General features: G+C 38.3%; 1 protein-coding gene across 1 annotated transcript in view; it reads left to right on the forward strand.

Moving 5' to 3' along the window:
* LOC139711538 (uncharacterized) overlaps positions 1–18,148 on the forward strand; it is a 33,352-nt gene extending 15,204 nt beyond the window's left edge. Inside the window, exons 2-3 of the mRNA XM_071623417.1 lie at positions 13,113–13,233; positions 18,103–18,148. Of these exons, the coding sequence (XP_071479518.1) occupies positions 13,113–13,233; positions 18,103–18,148 (167 nt within the window). The remainder of the gene's footprint in view (positions 1–13,112; positions 13,234–18,102) is intronic.
* Positions 18,149–18,511: the final 363 nt, after the last annotated feature.

The following is an 18,511-nucleotide window of genomic DNA, read 5'->3' on the forward strand; positions in this document are numbered from 1 at the left end:
AATCCATATTATTGTTCCCCTTTCGATTGCAAATAAGTTTTCAGTTTGAGGAAATGTCTGAATTACCTACTTCTACTGTATACCACCCCGTGAAAAGAATCTAACTTTCAGGTAGCCTTTTTGTCAAGGCTCTCTCGCTGTAATGGGCGAGCGAAGCGAGCCCAGCCGAGTAACCCCACTCAGCTGGGCTCTCTTCACCAGAAAGCGAGAGGGTCTTGACAAAAGGCTAACTTTCAGGATGCTAGAAGGACACACGACCTTTAAACCATGGAACTATAAACAACAGCAACAAAAAAAAAACTCACATTTTCCTATGTTTTCCTGTTTGCAAAGCAGATAATACCCACTCTCCCATAAAATTCCCGTAAACAAATACAATGATTTATGTAGCTTTGCTCCATCTCACTTTCTATAGATAATCCACAGATGCTGTCCTGTGCGTTCCTTTGCTTTGACTTTGATTGTTTTATTTGCAAAACCCCAACCCTTTGCATGTATATAGAAGAATTCAAAAATTCCTGGCAAAGTGTGGGGTTATTTGGGGTCACCACTTTTATGCAAGGCCCTCTCTGTTTTATCAGACTGCAATATATCAAGCTGCGTCTAAACTTCTTTAAATGCTTTCCCGTGGAAACAAATAAATTTTCTTCTACTGAGTATGTAGGCATATGCCAGTCTCACATATTGCAAATCAGTTAATTTATCAAGCCATAAATTGCACATCTTGCTAACTATAGACCGTATCCTTATCCTAAACGGATCTGATTCACTCGAAACTGCGATTTCGGACTCTAAACGAAATCTTCATAAACCACAAACACACGCACACACACACACACACACACACACACACACACACACACACACAATACTGATATTAGTCTAATCAATTATTAAATTTTGAAAAGTTTTCGTGTGGGAATTACAATCGGATTGTATCACTTGAGCAAAGGATGTCAATATCATTTTTGAACAGTGGACTGGAAGGAGTTAAATTGTTGCGCTCTTCTTCTAGTCACGTGTCTTGATTCTAGTACAATCAATGTATGACGAAGGGATCTATATAGGGCCGGTAGCCAGCGAGGTAATAATATAGCTAAGAGTGCTATCGAACGTGACCAGCATGATGCCACAGACACAGACACTCAATAGAACACCAACACATACATGCGCACACAACAAAGTACAAACACACCTACACCCACACACTGGCGCGCGCACACACACACGCACATACACAAACACAGTTATTCCCAAGTCGCAAATCCAAATTAAAGCTAAACCGATCATTATTTTGAATTGATTGGTATTCAGCCAGGAAAAACTTAAAGGGAATGGCTAGTAACTCAAACTGATCAGTGGGAATCAGTGGGAAAGCTGGGGGATGATTGTTCCAATTCTTGTGGGATTCATTTAAGAGTATATTATATATCTATTGTTGTGCGAAAATTATTTGCGTCAGAATAGTCTCATATTCAAGTAATGTGCAGTTTAATGTTTCCAGGCTAGCATGCCTGTACAGTGACGGGGCATTAAACTGTACATTACTTGAATATGAGACCGTTCTGAAGCAAATAATTTTCACACAACAATAGACACATAATGTAGGGCCTACTCTTAAATGAATCCCACAAGGATTGGAGCAATCATCCCCCAGCTTTCCCACTGATTCCCACTGATCAGTTACTAGCCATCCCCTTTAATTTGTTATACTTTTGTGAAAAAAAGATGAATTTTCGTCAGTTTGTTTTTCACCATCAGTGGAAAATTGTGAGGTGATGACATCATCAACTTACTAATTTGTATATTCGAAAATAGCGAACTTTACAATTTCAAAACTTCCATAAAATTTGACTCTTTCTTTTCAGATTAACTCTTATTTGGGAATAGAGAGAAGGAGAGAGAGGGAGAAAGAGAGACAGAAAGAGGAGTGAGCTGATGATGCAAGAAATATCTTTTTTTTTTTTTTAGTTTTGTTCCAATTCGTCCATATCTATGTCACAATTTTGGTGTTATGTTCAACCACCTGCATTCCCATTCGCTTCCAAAATCCGGCCATCGACACAGATCCATACTAATCCATGCTAATGAGCCGGAGCGCGTTTCCTGCCTATCGGAGCAGACTTAAAGGGGCATTCTAAACAATTTTATAATTTCATATTATGTAGTACATAAATCGATAATGCCATGTATAGATTTATGTACTTCGTTATGGTCCTTGAGCAGATAAAGTTGTTAACCATTACTCTGAAAAACCAAAAACAAATCACGCGGAACAACGATAATGACATAGGAAGCTCACATATTTCAGAAATGTAGCAGGAATTCCATTATGATACAAATTGCGGTATAAGTTCACCAGTGTAAACTTTTAATGCTTTTTTTAACCTTTGTTTTGCTTCCTTAAGCTCTCGGTCATGCATTCTCATGTGAAACTGCTATGTATTCATCTTCGTTCTTTGCCCTTTATTATGAATGATGGAAACATTCTTATTCCTCATCCCAATCACTACAAATTCTGACAGTCTGAACCCAGTGCAACCAATTCATAGATGTTCAAATGCAAAAGTCTGAAGTCATCTTGAAATCTCCTTTAAGATCCAAGACTTTAAGATCCAGGACTGCTGTACGTGTATTCTCAAACGGAAGGGTATACCGGGGAAGTTGAAGCTCCTCGGTGTAAAGTGACATAAACGTAAGCCTTATGAACTTAAACCTATTTCACAATTAATTTCACCCTATATGATACATGAGAGGAAATCTACTCTACGACTACCCAAAGGTTATTACCCTCCTGAAGGGAATGGGGACGAAAACATTCGACTTTCTCTATCAGTGACGAAATGCATCAGCTTTACCCAGCTTCACGCTGTTCCCGGGTATGTGTAAGCATGAAAGAAGAAAACAAAAACCAAGCAATGATCAAATCAGAGTGCTGCCTCTCGATTTCTTAAACCTGCACTTCTCATCCCATTTTTTTTTTTACCCGAAGCCCTCTTTGGCTTCTACAAAGTTTATGACGCCTAGTTACATGTGCAGATTGAATACAAACCTTTTTCTTGTGTGTGTGTGTGTGTGTGTGTGTGTGTGTGTGTGTGTGTGTTTTCATTTTCATTTTTCATTTCATTTATTTCCACTTTCATAATTGGTTTACAAAATTTGCATTAAAAAAACAAACGGACAAACAAACAAACAGATAAGAATGGTATCAAATGTGACAGCGGCGGAATCATGAGAAGCACAAAGTAGACTTATTGAAAATGATCCCTAAGCAAATATCATGGTGTGAAATGTGTAATCATTTATAATCATTTGTAATTGTATTGAAACAAACATGAATACAAAATGCGATGAAATTCACAACTTGAAATCAATATCAATAGTCACGAAACGAAAACGTGTACAGTATAAAGAGAAAGAAGAAAAGAAGAAAACTCCATATTCAGCTATTCATCATGTTGTAACATAATTGCATCACTCTAAGTTGTTGTTTATATAATCTTCTAACTTGTCTTACGGTCTTAACGATCCGGAAAACTATATTCAAATTATTTCATAGAATTGTACCCTTATAATATACTGATGACTGCGTACAAGATGTGCGATTTTAATGGGAGATGGATATTTTGAGCATTTCTGGTGTTACAATCATGATTCAAACTTTTCAGGGTAAACTAATCAGAGAAAACATCAGGAAGAAGACTATTATTAACTTCAGATATAAATATTGCTGACACTACAATAAAGTTAAATCTTGAATAGGTAATATCTGTGTTTCTAAAAACAGAGGTAACCTGGGGAAAACTTAAGTTTAATTTTGTTTGTTTTGAGAAGAAATCACTGCCCACATACGAGACCTTCGTGGTCCATTGGTCATGTTGGTTGAGAAGCTCTGTTCAAAATGATTATTACGCACTAAACCGCTAGGTTACCACGTACTTCACATATGCCATCATTGTTGATTTCACCAATTATTCTTGCGGTCGGCTACACGTCACTTCCTGTTGACTGGAGTGAAAACAAACAGCTTGCAAGCGCTAAGCCTGCATAATGCGCATACTGCATGCTGTGCATGTGCGACGCGTATGATTATGTGCAACTCTACGCAGACATGGGGACTGTTTTTCATTATTCATTTTGTCATTTGTGCCATCATTCATGAGATACATGCATCATGTCTTGCCAGCAATATTCTAATAATCTGGATCCTGTCGATCGATCGGTCCCGGTATTTTGCCAAGTTGAAGGCAGTCGGACTGGACCTGTGCCCGTATGAAATCGCGGCAGGACTCTGGATCAACGACCCGACAAAATGGCCAGATGTGCAGTAGAACCTCTTTGAGTAGGCCCTACCCCGATATCTACGCTTACTTAGTACCTCATAGAAACTTCAGGTAGGTCTACAGGCCTAACGTTAGTACTGTAGTAGGCTTAGGGTAGGGCCTAATTTAGGGTAGGCCTAGGGACTAATCCTGCCGCCCGCACAGCTACAGTAGTACAGCTTGCGCTAGCGCTATGCTCGCGGGGCGCCCCGGCAGAAAACACGTACAGCGTTACCACTCCAGGCTCACGCGACTGTTTGTTTTCACTCCACCGCTATCCATGACCCCGTGACACGCAAAATACCCGGATGTCCGACCATGAGAATAGAAGAATGAATAGTGCTTAAAAATTACATATATTCAGCTATCTGGTGATCAAACACAAGAAACAAGAGTCGTGCTTTCTGTGGGGATTTTGCCTTTGATTTTTGTAACAATTACCTTTGACATTGTCACCTGTGTCTAACAATAATTTTATTACCTTTTGTTATTGCCACCTGTGTGGAACAATCACCTTTTGTCAGTATCACCTGTGTGGAACAATCACCTTTGTCATTGTCACCTGTGTCGAACCTTGCTGTTGGCATGGAGAAATCAAAAACAATTAAACAATATGGAATGCAATTCGAATACGTCACTCTTGTAATCGAGTTTACGCTGTTTGCGAACAAATGTGTGAATTTGTCTCTTGCCATTCCTAAGCTTGGAGCCTACTTAACGTCGAATATATCATTATCATTTGGCCATGCTGTTACCCTGGTAACCCCTTTGCCGAATCCCTATTGTACACCAATAATAGAATACATGAGTTCGGGAGATCGCAGATAAGAAGTATTCACATTTTACCACGAGAGGATAAGTCCATTGGGAAATTTTTGTCTATTTTGTTTCTTTTGGCTGGCGCCGGGGGTTAATATGCAATATCTTATGTTATGACAGTACCCCGTGGAAATGACACCCTTTCGCATCCGCAAAACTTGATAGTGTAGAACTGGCCATGTCAAAAACAACAGTAATTTAAGTCTCACATCATTTTTCTCCCCTCGAATCCACTTGCCAACTACATTCGTCATTACCGGTACTTATACTTTTATAGATGAGTTTCATTATGTGACTCCTTCCCATCCAGTTTCTGACTGTATCCAGGAAGAGACCTTACCTCGTCTAAAGTATTGTGATTGAATAAATGAATAGATAAAGGAATAGATGGATAGGTAGATATATAGATAAGTAGATAGATAAATAGATATGAAATTAGTAGTATATCAAAATATAACTAATATGCATTCATGAATACAATAAATGAATAAACGAAGTACCTATACGTAATAAAAAAGAAGGCACAATGTTGCCGTCGCACCAAATAATTAAGTTGCCCCGCCTTAGCTAACTCTGATCTTCCGAATTCTATGCATATTTAGGGAATATACAGTAATTCTGTTTGTCTGTCTCTACGTCTGTATCTCCTTCTCTGTCCTGTCCCTCTCTTGCCAGTCTCAGACTGTCGAACTTTACAGTCAATGAGCCACTCATCAACTTAATATCTCGTTGCTGATTGGAAAGCGTCGTGTCATTAATTTTTTATTATTTTTTTTCGAGTTTGTGTTATATATATTGTATTCGTGTTTATTGGCAGGATTATAACAGCTGAGAGCAATTAAGCATTTATAACAGTATAAACACATCCGGGCAGAACACTTATCTTAGAAGAGCAGTATAAGTGGATTCCCTCCTAATACTTGTAGTGGGAAGTGTTGAATTTTAGATTTACAGACACACTGGCGATATTTCAGAGTCGTTACAGGAACAAAACCTTCGGAATGACTATACATCTTTGGGCTTGAAACACATACAAGGGAAGAGGTATACTGAAAGGGTATCTCGGTATCACACCCATCCCGTTGCCCTTTTCTCACCAACTGCCGATGTATTACCAGCCTTCAAAAGAGAGAAGCATGTTACAATATTTATACCAAGGCTAACGCGAGAAAAATGTTCAGAGTATAATACTTGGACGACTAGCTTGGTTTCCCCTCAGCGAAATCATTTTGAAAAATTCCCGTCTCGTATAGAATGATGATGCCGATGGTAACAGTGATGATGATGATGATGATGGTGATGATTATGATGACATCGGGTAGATATTGCAGTAACCCAAAAAATTATTACATAAAAAAGTCTGCGCAATGGCCATAAAGTGATCTAATTGTGTTAATATTCGTATTGTTTATGGTTTTGTTTTTGCTTTTGCTTTTGCTTTTTGCCGCATCCTCGAAGTTGCGTATAATCTTCGCGAAGATGCTGGGAACGTGGTAGCTTTATCACAAAACTTCGCTTCAAACAAGCGGTAGAACTAAGTCCGTGAAGTTCAACGGTACTTAACCACACTTTTGTGGACATGGGTAGCATATTTCTCATTCCATTGTATAAGCTGGAACATGTACTTTGACATAACTCTTCACCATAAAAAATTTGCTAAATCAAAACTGCGTGTAGAAAAGCAGAGTACATTGCAAAACACAAGATTTGCAGTATAGATCCGAAATTTCATATTTGTTCTAAAGTCTATTGTTTGATATGCAAATATAATTTCGTATTTACATTCATGAGAATGGGATTAGACTCACAATGTTTGTATGAGAATACAAGTATTTGAACCCTTTCGTGCGCTTATTAGGCGTCATCTGTCTCAGCTTGTGGGAGGTGGTGAGGATGTGTCTTTTTTTTTTTTCTGAGAAAGTTCGTTGACACCTCCTCGCGGCAAATACAAATTGGAAATAGCCTCGTGTTTACTCCCTGCATTCCCTGTTGAATTTCATTACATCGGTCCTATTAATGAAGACGATCATAGCTCATGTAAACTCTAGTAACCTCATTCCATTCTATCAGAAGTGGGTGTATAAAGAGCCGTGATATAACAAGGATCGGACTATCTGTGTCCATCTGTATAATGTATACTGAATACATCGTAGCCAGTTTAAGGTACAGCAATTTCCCTAATACGGAAGTAACCCCAGTCGCTCTAAATAATGGCTTAAATCGATGACTCATGAGGCAAAACTGCCGCCCAATTCCCCCTTTAGCCTAGTTATGTATCATCCAATTTGGAACCCTTTACATATGTTTACATTTATGCAAATATACCGAACACACACACACACACACACACACACTGATTGTCTTGTTGATGCACCATGTCGTATACAGTAATTTGAGCTCAGATTAATTGACTCACGCTAATTATTCTGAAACAGAGGACTGAAACTTACGATGGATATTGATATGACTAGGTTAGGACGGCTGCTATAGCTTATGATTGATAGAGCGGCCTCATTTAGTTCAGTTCAAGCAAGCAAATTATCTCCCGTCGAGAAAACGAATGGAGACAGGCAGGTGTTGTACGTGACAGGAGGCACACCGTTCAAGCCTCGCCAAACAGTGAAGACACAATGTGTGAAATCAACAAGGCGCAGTATTGTAGGCTGCCAACTACGTCCGAACTGTCATTTTGGTCTCATATTTTATTTATTTCTGCGGGACAATGGAGGTATATACCTTATGAATCCCTCTGACACGTCTCGGACCACTGCAAAATACGTTTTCGCCCTTGCTATATCTGGGATGTTTCACGAAGAATTTAAGTCTAACTTAAAATTTAAGATTGACTAAAAGTTATATGATAGGGCCTATGCTGTGTGTCTTCAATGTTGCTCAACTTTCTAATGAAAATGAAGATTTTGGAGACTTTTTCCATGTTGCTATTGATAATACAAGATAAAAAAATGACAAAAGAATTGTTCTGTTAAACGTCAATGATAATTTGAAGTGGGTGGTGATTAGGCTAATAAAATTGAACAGGGAAACTAGTGGCATACCTTAATTTTTAGTCAATTTTAAATCTGAAGTTAGACACAAAATATTGCCAAGATATGGTGATTTGAGTTCTATCTTTGCCCAACACACTACTGTTTGATCTTTGGACTATTATCAACATCTAATCCTGAAACTGAATCATTCTGGTCTTGCCCCTTACTTCTAACCCACTTCCTCGATATTCAACCGTCATTTTTCCCCTATATTCTTTTCTGCATTCTTCCTCCTTACGTCGTCTTCATCTCTTCATATCATCATCGAATATTGGATATGTATATAATCATACATAAGCACATGATGTGTGTATGTGATGTATGCATGTATTATATCAGTGTATTATATACACATAATATCATCCCCCGCTCTGCTTGAAACCTACATCTCTTCCTGCCGTTCTTTTCTCCAGTTTTATTTTCAATTGTTTATACAATAGCTAATGGCCATCCGAAACACATAATATTATACTCCCTGTATAGAAATCGCCATAGATCACGCTGGTGGGAGATTCGAATGGAAATCGGAAAGTGAATAGTCGTATCGATTTCCGAATGTGATATACTCAGTGTTAGTGCGTTTGACACCGGAGTGGACATGTCTAATCGTAAGGGCGGTTATATCATATTTCTCAGCTTTGGGTTGCAAGATGTATTCAGGGAGTAAACAAGAATACCATGTAATATTGCCTTGCAGTAATGTGGTCTGATCTCTATATTGAACGTATATTGTTTATGCATAATCACAAACACAATTCAATTAAATTCAAATCTAAGTTCATCTTATTTTCAACAGCGCAAATTAACAAAGTATGCGAATATGCTGACGATATACTAAGTAGAAGTCAACCGGCAATAAAAGCAAGTATGCTTCCCGTATAATTATATACATGTACGACGCTGAAAGGTAGTTGTTTGAAACGGGTTCAGCGAGGAACGGAGGTTCCTACTTAAGAGCAGTGGCTGTAATGTGCGGGTCCCTCCCACGAAAATCCATACAAGTTGATGAGAAATAAATTCAAATATAGATAAGCAAACATGTTAACAAACAAAACCAAGAAAATAGGCACAGAACAGAGTGTGTGTATTCGTGCATGTCTACCAATATGTTTATATGAGATTTTGATATCATTACACCACGCCCGAATGAGAATGTCACCTTTGCATATTATACGTATAAACTTTGCACCAAGAAAAGTCCAATTCATATAAATCTATTTGTCTTTATAAACTACAAACGAGATTTAACCGCTTTATAGGTTCTGTTTACCATTGGGAGCAGTGGTATAAAAATGTTCCAGTTATCACATTATTAAATGAATATAGTAGATCAGTCTAGTATCACAAAACATTTGTAAATTCATAAATTTCGCATTCAAGCCTAGGATATAAGGAGAAACTCACTATTTTTCTCAATAAACAATGACAAACCGTAACTGTTCACAGACGGTCCACATTTTGTATATATATAACAATACGTATCATTGATTATCATTGACTGATCAACAATTTTACATTGGTTGTTTTATCCCTAACTCACATTTTAGAACTATTTCGAAGCACTAAAGCTGTTTTTTTTTCCATCTGCAAATGGTAAATAATGGATTGCCTTTTAATCCTACGACAGCTCTCACTTTCCCTATCGCTACAAAGCTGTCTTGGGCAGTTATTAATTAGAGCGAATTTGTACAGCTGCATGGAGTGTATTCTTGTTTGAAGAGAAATTATGCTATTATAATGTGGCATTAATTCTTGACATCATACTTTCGTTACCCTCTAAAAAAGTTGATAAATGTCTCAAATCACCACAGCTCCACGTGAAAGAGGTACTAGCCTTATTTTATAGGTATAGTGACAATTAAGTAGAGGAGAGGAAGCAGCGAAAGTAGAAGTACTTCTTCTCATCACAGCTTTCAGTTCCGCAAAAAAAAAAAAAAGATTGTGATAAAGTGACGTCGTTGACCAGAGTCATTCAATTAAAAAAAAAAGAACCATGGAAGTTACATGACACTAAAAAGACGACAATAATCCTATAGGACTGATAAAGATGATATAAAAGCGAATGATTTATGTTTTTGTTATCATTGGTACAGCGGCTTTCATTATGTAGTGTTATAATAAGCCAGTTTACAGTTCCACTTTGCGCATGAGCAGAAAAAAGGTCATTTGTACAATCAGGCATGTTGGTTTTTTAATTCACTGAGATAAGCATCCCTGATGTAATGATTATTCATGTAACCCTTATAAATGGTGCTTATACTAGCACATCCACCTGACAGCAAGCCTAGTATCTAGCAATGTTGGTAGAAAATGCAGTCAACAAAAAACAATGAAATGAATGCCTGCTGAAGTGTCAATTGACAGACCATTCTTGTCACCTACTCTGCATAAGTTCATTTTTTTTTGAACGTAAATTCCATAAATTGTGGGCATGCTTATTATGCATCATGCTGCTTTAAAAACGAGTGAAGTGCCTAACCAATTGAGAAAAAAGAAAGGTTTTGTACCAATGTGCCCATGAGCTAAACCGTGAACTGTCTTATTACTAGAGCAATTATAAGTCTGCCTTTTCGTCTACATATTCACTGCTGTCAGTTACAGATCTTTCTATATAGTATTCAGAAAGCAACAAGCGGACTAAGTACCAGCTTATCGCCGCAATCATTCACAGAATCATGACTCCTACTTAAATGTATGGTTTGTTTGTAAACTTGCATGTAATCCTTGTAGCGAACAGCCCTTTCTGAGGTTCTTCGAACAGTCTCGCAGGGCGACAGACGCAAAAGTCAAAACCACAAACAGCAGTGTTATATCACAAACATAATTATAGTCAGGTTCGTTTTAGTCATGTATGAGAGGATTATGAGGACGAAAACGAGTGTATATAACATATGTATACGAATATATACGAATATATAAATATATACAGATATATATTTGTGCATGTAAGTGTATGTGTGTGGGGTGGGAGAGAGAGAGAGAAAGTGAGGGAGAGATGATGCTTCATTCTGATTGTTAAATGCCCTCGTTATTCAGGATTAAAATATATATAAGTTATGATACAAAGACATACAATCAGTATGTCTATTTGACTTTGTCCTTGAGTGACCACGGTTAGTTGATGTGGTAACTCGCGCACAAATGGGTCAGCTTCGTTCGTGTAATGGTGATTAATATTTACTGTGCCCACCCGTTTGATGCAGGCATCGCGTCCCGTATCTAGGCAACGCCATTAGCCATTCCTGTCATAAACAACTGCCTCGGTCATGGTCTTGCTGACTGAGTTTGGTCGGAGCGCTTTTGAAATTCAGTGAAACGTGCTTTTCCTCCCGCAATCTAGGTCAGAAGAAGATAAGATGATACTGCTTAAATGTAGAGATTGAGAGGCAATGGCGTTGTATTCTCAGTCTAGATTGTATGAGGGAATTGATCGAATCTGAGTTAGAAAAAGAAGACTTGAAAAATCCTTGCGTACCAATAGGAGATTACCTAGAAGGGTATGGACAATTGATAATTTTGATATATAGATGCGATAATAGAGTGAATGACCATTTTTCGACCGCTTTTTTCCCCTCTATCTACTGATAGATACACACAATACTAGTGTGAACAATACAATGAATAAACGAATACAGGGGGGGGGGGGAGTATGTAAAAGGTAACACCCGCTAAAAACATTAAACATACACAAAAAACACGGATAATGGCGCAGCATTTTGTAGGTGGCAAAGCCCAAAACCAAGTGACAGGGATAATGCTCTGCCTATCGTCGACCAAAGCAGATCAACGTCTTAAAAACAAAGACACATGCAGACACACAGACACAGAGACATTGACGCAGTCATGCACATCAACACACACACACACACACACACACAAACACACACAAACACACACACACAAGCACACACAAACACACACACACAACACACACACACACACACACACTCAAGCAGCGAATGTTTACATGGAGAGACACTAATTATATAGATTACAATGTCTTATACGTGCCCTATAAAGACCGACGTATACTTAACTCCGACGCAAGAATGAAGTAACGCCCTTACATCATCCAAAATGTTTGCGTGATAGGTGAAAATATTATTATTTCGCATGCTTGTCTACTTTTCACCTGATTTGTCGGATTATGTCGATCTAAAAAGCATGAACATAACCACAGACAGAGGATCTTCTAAACTCGACGTCATGCTAATTGTACCTGACAAGATTACGTCCGTTAAAAAAAAAAAGATATCGAACTTTATAACTTCATGGGTATATAAAATGAAATCACACAGAAATGAATATCCTTGAACTAATACGTTTTTACTTAATAGATGATTGCATCTGCTCTTGTAGATAAGTAGCCATTGGTAGAGTTCATTAAGAGAGAGACAGAGAGAGAGAGAGAGAGAGAGAGAGAGAGACAACCAAACTGGGATGATATGTTTGTGTCAAAGCAGAAAATGATTTCGTTGTATTCTTTATTTCACATTAGCATTTGTTCTGTTGGTCTAATGTCAATCTCTTGTTGTTATTTCGTATTCATTTGGCATTGCATAGAAATGATTGTTTTTCTAGGGCTTGTTCTCTAATTATCTTAATCATTTATCAAGACTAGTGTATTTGATGCTTGTCACAGTACCATAGGTTTGATGTCAGATTTCCATGTACTACTAATGTTAATCTTATCCAGTTCTCGTCGTGGTTTTAAGCCTGTCTATGCCAGTCGACATTCAAAACACTTATAAGAGAGTTAATGTATAGGACCCATGACTACGGCTGCATACATTATTTTCTTAGAAAAGCGACATGCAGTGCAGTTTAATTCCCCTAATATAATGAATCGCTCATCCATTAGCGAGGTTCTCTCATCCCGTTTTCACCTGTCCACTCTCTCCTCCTCCTCCACCACCTCCTCCAGCCTCCTACCAGGGATGCTTCCCGGACTCGATCCATCCTCAGCAGCGGACGCTCAGAGGGGCCTTCACCAGTGACCTGCGGAGGATGACCGTCGAAACGTGCCTTCAGTATTGTACTAAAAGGTATTTTATTAACCCGTCTCCCATCACCTCAATTAAGTGTTCTAGTTTCTGAAGATTCCCATAATCTCCGTCCTTCCTCCTGCCTATCCATATTATTATAATCTTAAAGTGCTTGTTTGCCTTCAATCAATGTCAATTAGATATAATAGAGTGAAATCCGACGAACAGATTGAGAGATGCTCGTTGAAATCGGACATAAATGAAGTTAATGAATTTGAATACCTGAATATAAAAGCGGCCCAAGTCCAAATTTGGCTATCGTCTTTGAATACCCCTTGTGAAGTAATGTAGATATCGCAAATTATATAGATAATCATTCAATAATGATTGTTTTATATTTCAATTCACATACAATAATACATATCATTCCTATATCTGACAAATGTAAAAGTATTATGATTAACATTTTGTGATCTTTTTATTTTCTCAAAATTGTCTTTAATGGACTTAAATTTATATATATATATATATATATATATATATATATATATATATTCGGGTAATCAATTTCAAGTTTTCACATGTTTTTACCGAAGACACGCAAATTGTAAGAGGCCATTACGTCATCACCTCACAACTCTAACCATTGGTCGATCACAAATATACGATTAATTGTGTTTTACTCGATGATTTAAGAACTGCTTCTTGCTTCCCCCTATATGTCATCGTTGCTTGGCTCCTAAAAGACTACAATGACTTGTAAACTACACCTTACACTTATTAATTTCAAGTAAGAAATTTTCTTTGTGCTCGTCGCGATGCGATCTTTCTGTTACGAAAATATTACCGATGTTACAATTTCCACCTGTAGGGGAAAATACTTCAATAAAATTTTGAAATTTGAATATTACCCATAACTTTAATTTTTTTAATCAATTGAATAAAGACATATCTCAGTGTAGTAAAAGAATATACTAGTACGTCACTCAAAAATCAATGAAAGTCATTGCTGCTGCCGCTCTCGTGACACGCAACAGGACAGATGGTATTGATCTATATAATAAAGTTATGCAATTATTATAAATTTGCCTTACTGAATCGATTGAGCACATAATGATAAGCACAAACACACACGCACACAAACACACACACACATACATATATATACACAGGACGTGACGTGAGTGGTAGACTGAATTATATGTGATAAAAGCCTTATATATGCCATTTTTTTTTTTATCACATATAATTCAGTCTACCACTCCCGTTACGTCCTGTGTTATGTTCACATTGATTTTCCTGTATGCATGTTTGCTCTAAATGAAAGTTCGACTTTTAATATGACTCTGCATTGTATACGACTATAGGACCGGTTTAAATTAAGTGCGAATGTCAGTTTTTTTCCCAGATGCCAGTTATGTAGAAATGTTTTGACATTTCAATGCGCGGGAATCATGCCAGGTGCTATATCATGGGTTGATTGGCGGGGAATGATACGATGGCAACGTGTGTATATTGCTCTGTCGATTCAAAAGGAAAGACCCTGGGGGAGGCAAGTAGTTGTGTGTATGAAAGATGCAGTCAGGTTGCAATCCGATTTGCTCTCAAACCCGAATATGGAGACATTTTCTAGGGTTCACTCTGAATACATTCCGTCTTGTCATACGTACATCAGATCGTGTTTTCCAGACATATTTATATCTATCGCATTAAGGCGTCTCTACCCAACCATTCGTGTCCTTGCATACACATACCAATCAATGTAATGATTCGCAATCTCATTTGGCCTGTTTGCTCCAGTAGCCGTAAATGCAATCAGAGAATGTTGTGCCGCGACGTGGCAGTCGATAAGATGTGGGCTACGTTTTTGATGTGGGAGGAGGTCCCTTGTACAGGCGCACATTGCAAATATCGACGTACAGATGGCCCCACCGCCATGTGCCCTTTATGCATATTGATCGCAGTCCATAATGCATGTAAACGTTTTAACTCACAAAGTCAACTGAAGTCACGCTGTTTTCACTGCCGATTAGTAATGCAGAAAATCCCTCGTGCTTTTTGTCTCGATGTTTACAAAATGCCCTCATTCTGGAAATAACCTGATTAAAGCGACGGCAAATTAGTCTCGCGTGCCCGGCAGAAAATAACGCCACTCAATTTGGCGCCAAGCTCCTTCTTTAAACAACAGTTGGATGCATTAGATACAGCCGACATGGCAGTCATGTGGCTCATTAGCATAATCGCGCCCTGCATTTCGAGGCTGGCATTTCGGGTTGGAGGAGGGGGGCGTGTGAGCGTGAGCTGAATGGAGCAAGATATGGCGCCTCGGCAAGATGTGTCGGAGATTGAGAAACGTGAGCCCGCCGAACACAGATTGGAGGTCTTGTGCACAGGTCTCGCGCACAAACACAACCGTCTGCAATAATCATTGTTAGCTACACTCATATTCACGGCACATCTTACACTACAACTCGCAACCTCTCAATCTCCACAAGATGTGCATCTGTATCTATTTATATCTCTGTCTGTGTGTCTGTTTGTCTGTCTGTCCCTATCTCTCAAAATGTATGCATTATACATACGTACACATGCTTTCTGTCTATTTATATCATGTATATCTATATTCATTTATATGCACAATGTTTGTGTGCATCATATCCATATGATTGTATTGAAAAAACTTAATCTAAAAGATGTGCCTCTTAAAGGCACGTAGTTTTGCATACACACACACACACACACACACACACACATATATATATATATATATATATATATATATGTATATACATATATATACGTATAATATTTGTACATAATGTTATAGTACATAATTATGTATGTATATTATCATTTCTCTGACTTTGTATTTCTGCTTCACAATATGCTATATCTATTATATTCCTTTGTCCCCTGATTGTAAATACTTCTCTGCATAATTTAGTTAACAATTCATCATCATCCCCTTACCGAATCCCTTCAACTCAATCATTATGTGTCCTACTGACCTGTTTTTACGTAACTCTTCTTGTCTCTCTCTCTCTCAAGACATCACAAGAAACCTTGGCCCCTAGTGACTCCCATCTCTCACTGAAAAAAAAAAAAAAAAAATCTTCTCGCGAGTTATACACAGTGCATGCATGTTGCTCTCCTGACCAAGATTTCCCTTCAATCCACTGTGCCGAGGCCACCGCGGTCCCACGCGCTGTAAAATGCATCACTTACTGCAGTCCCGCACGCCGAAAGCCAATCAATATACGAGAGAATAGTGACGGAGGCCTGTTTGGTTCTCTTCTGCACGTGCATGATTCGCATGTTTTCCTCCGTTTCTCTTCCTCCCCTTCCCCTCTCTCTCTCCCTCTCTCACCTCTGTCTTTCGCCAAATATCTTCCTCTTTCTCAAACTCTATAGTCCTCATTCACTTAACTTTCGCTTTATATAATCCAACATAATAACGACAAAGAACCCAACCAAAAAGGCAGCCTCTTGTACTGATGGACATAATCGACTGTGATACGTGTACACATGTACTCCGATTTCACTGTGACAACCGTAACAGGTGTTTAAATAATATCTAACCCTATGTCATGCTAGTATTACATGCTTTGAGTGAGTGGATTTCAGCCAATCTAATATCCATTACATCCTATCACACCTGTAGGTCAAGGAATCAAACTTTCATGTTTCATCTAATTTAACGGCCAGTATTCCTGCATGAAATCACATTGCATGTTGTGAGATAATACTAAGAAGAAAGATATAGAAGAAAGATACATCAGATTAGAGTGGTCTTTGCCGCGTCTTAAAGATGCATTATAAATTGATGTGTTCTCGTTTTTCCCCCTCTCACTTACGCGGTATTTTCGATGTCTGTGTTAGATGATGGTTTGAATTTACGTGTGTGTGCGCGCGCGCGCGCGCGCGTGTGTGTGTGTATGTGTATGTGATGTTATATACAGTACCAACCCACAGAAATATGGTTTCTGCTCTTTATGGGTAATGGGGACATAACCTGTCAAGAAGAGGTGTTGGAAAAAAAAGACAGTGGCCAATGGTTCAGATACACTGTATAAATAGATTATGTATGGCTGCACACTTACTTAATACTATGGTCGCCAATTTGATTCATTATCCCCTTCTTTCTTGTTGCTGTTGTTTGTTTGGTTTTTTTTTTCTTAGGGAGAATTATAGTCATGTCTCTGTCGGATTATGTGATGTTCGGAGAGCACTTGCGAGTTTTACATCTTCAGTAGATAGGAAACCACTGTGACCGTGTATACTTCGTATGGTAGCATCACAAAAGACAGTCTAAAGAATGTTTAGAATTAGTCCATGGACTAAAACAAAACTCAAGAGCCAAACAGGATACAGTCCTTGCACACGAGCTCGTCAGCGTGCGTTCTTATGTAGGTTGGCGTCATGCGGATTTACGTATTCGAATCTCGCGTACAATCCACGGACTACTGATTTAATCTGTATACCTTTGCTCATGTCGGCTAATGTGATTAATCTACTGCTTTGCAGTCATATTACCGATAGAATTAATGCTGACAGAATAAGGCCAGGCACTTTTAATACGCTGAAATCCTGAAGAGACATAACATTTCAGATTATATCATATAATCTCTCAATAGTATTCAACACTGCAGTGACCTTATACTTGAGAGCCTTGTTAAACTTTGCCGACTGAGATGAATACAAGGATTATTCAAAAATAGATAAGAAAAAAAGCAGTAAACTTTCTGTGTTCTCCAAATTACGCCGTTATTATGAAGATATCTATGTGCAAATGATTATCATGAGCGTTGCTAAACTTGGTATTCTGACATTGATGTCGACGGGGAAATCTTATGCTAAATCCGGTCACTCATAGGCATTTTACTCCTTTTTTAAGATTTCTTTTTGTTTTGTTTTATCTTCCCATCGCAGTGATGCCGGTAGCATGTGGGATCGTGTTGCTCATTTACAAGACTGAAAACAGAATTGAATCTGCCTTCAAGATTATGTATCTGAATGTATACTCGAAATGTGCATCTCTTTCATATCAGACCATATTTTCATCGAATGTCTTGTGTATTACGGGACGACTGTGTCATCTGTGTTCATGTTCGTTTCCTTGTTTTGTCTGTGTTTCATGTTTCTCTGTACGCATTTCGGTTTCCTTTCTTCTTTTAGGTCTGCATACCCCCACGTAGCTGCTGAGTTAGGACCAGGCGGGAGGCCAGTTATTAATTCCCGAATGTTTTATATTCTAACCCATGGCTGACACAATAAACTTTGCTTTTAATTCTTTGAATAATGATGAATTCTATAACACAGTAAGGCACTCTGAATCTGA

This window comes from Diadema antillarum, unplaced genomic scaffold (genome assembly GCF_040938485.1).
Source record: "Diadema antillarum isolate AM-2024a unplaced genomic scaffold, OU_Dant_1.0 scf00000040, whole genome shotgun sequence".
NCBI lineage: Eukaryota > Metazoa > Echinodermata > Echinoidea > Diadematoida > Diadematidae > Diadema > Diadema antillarum.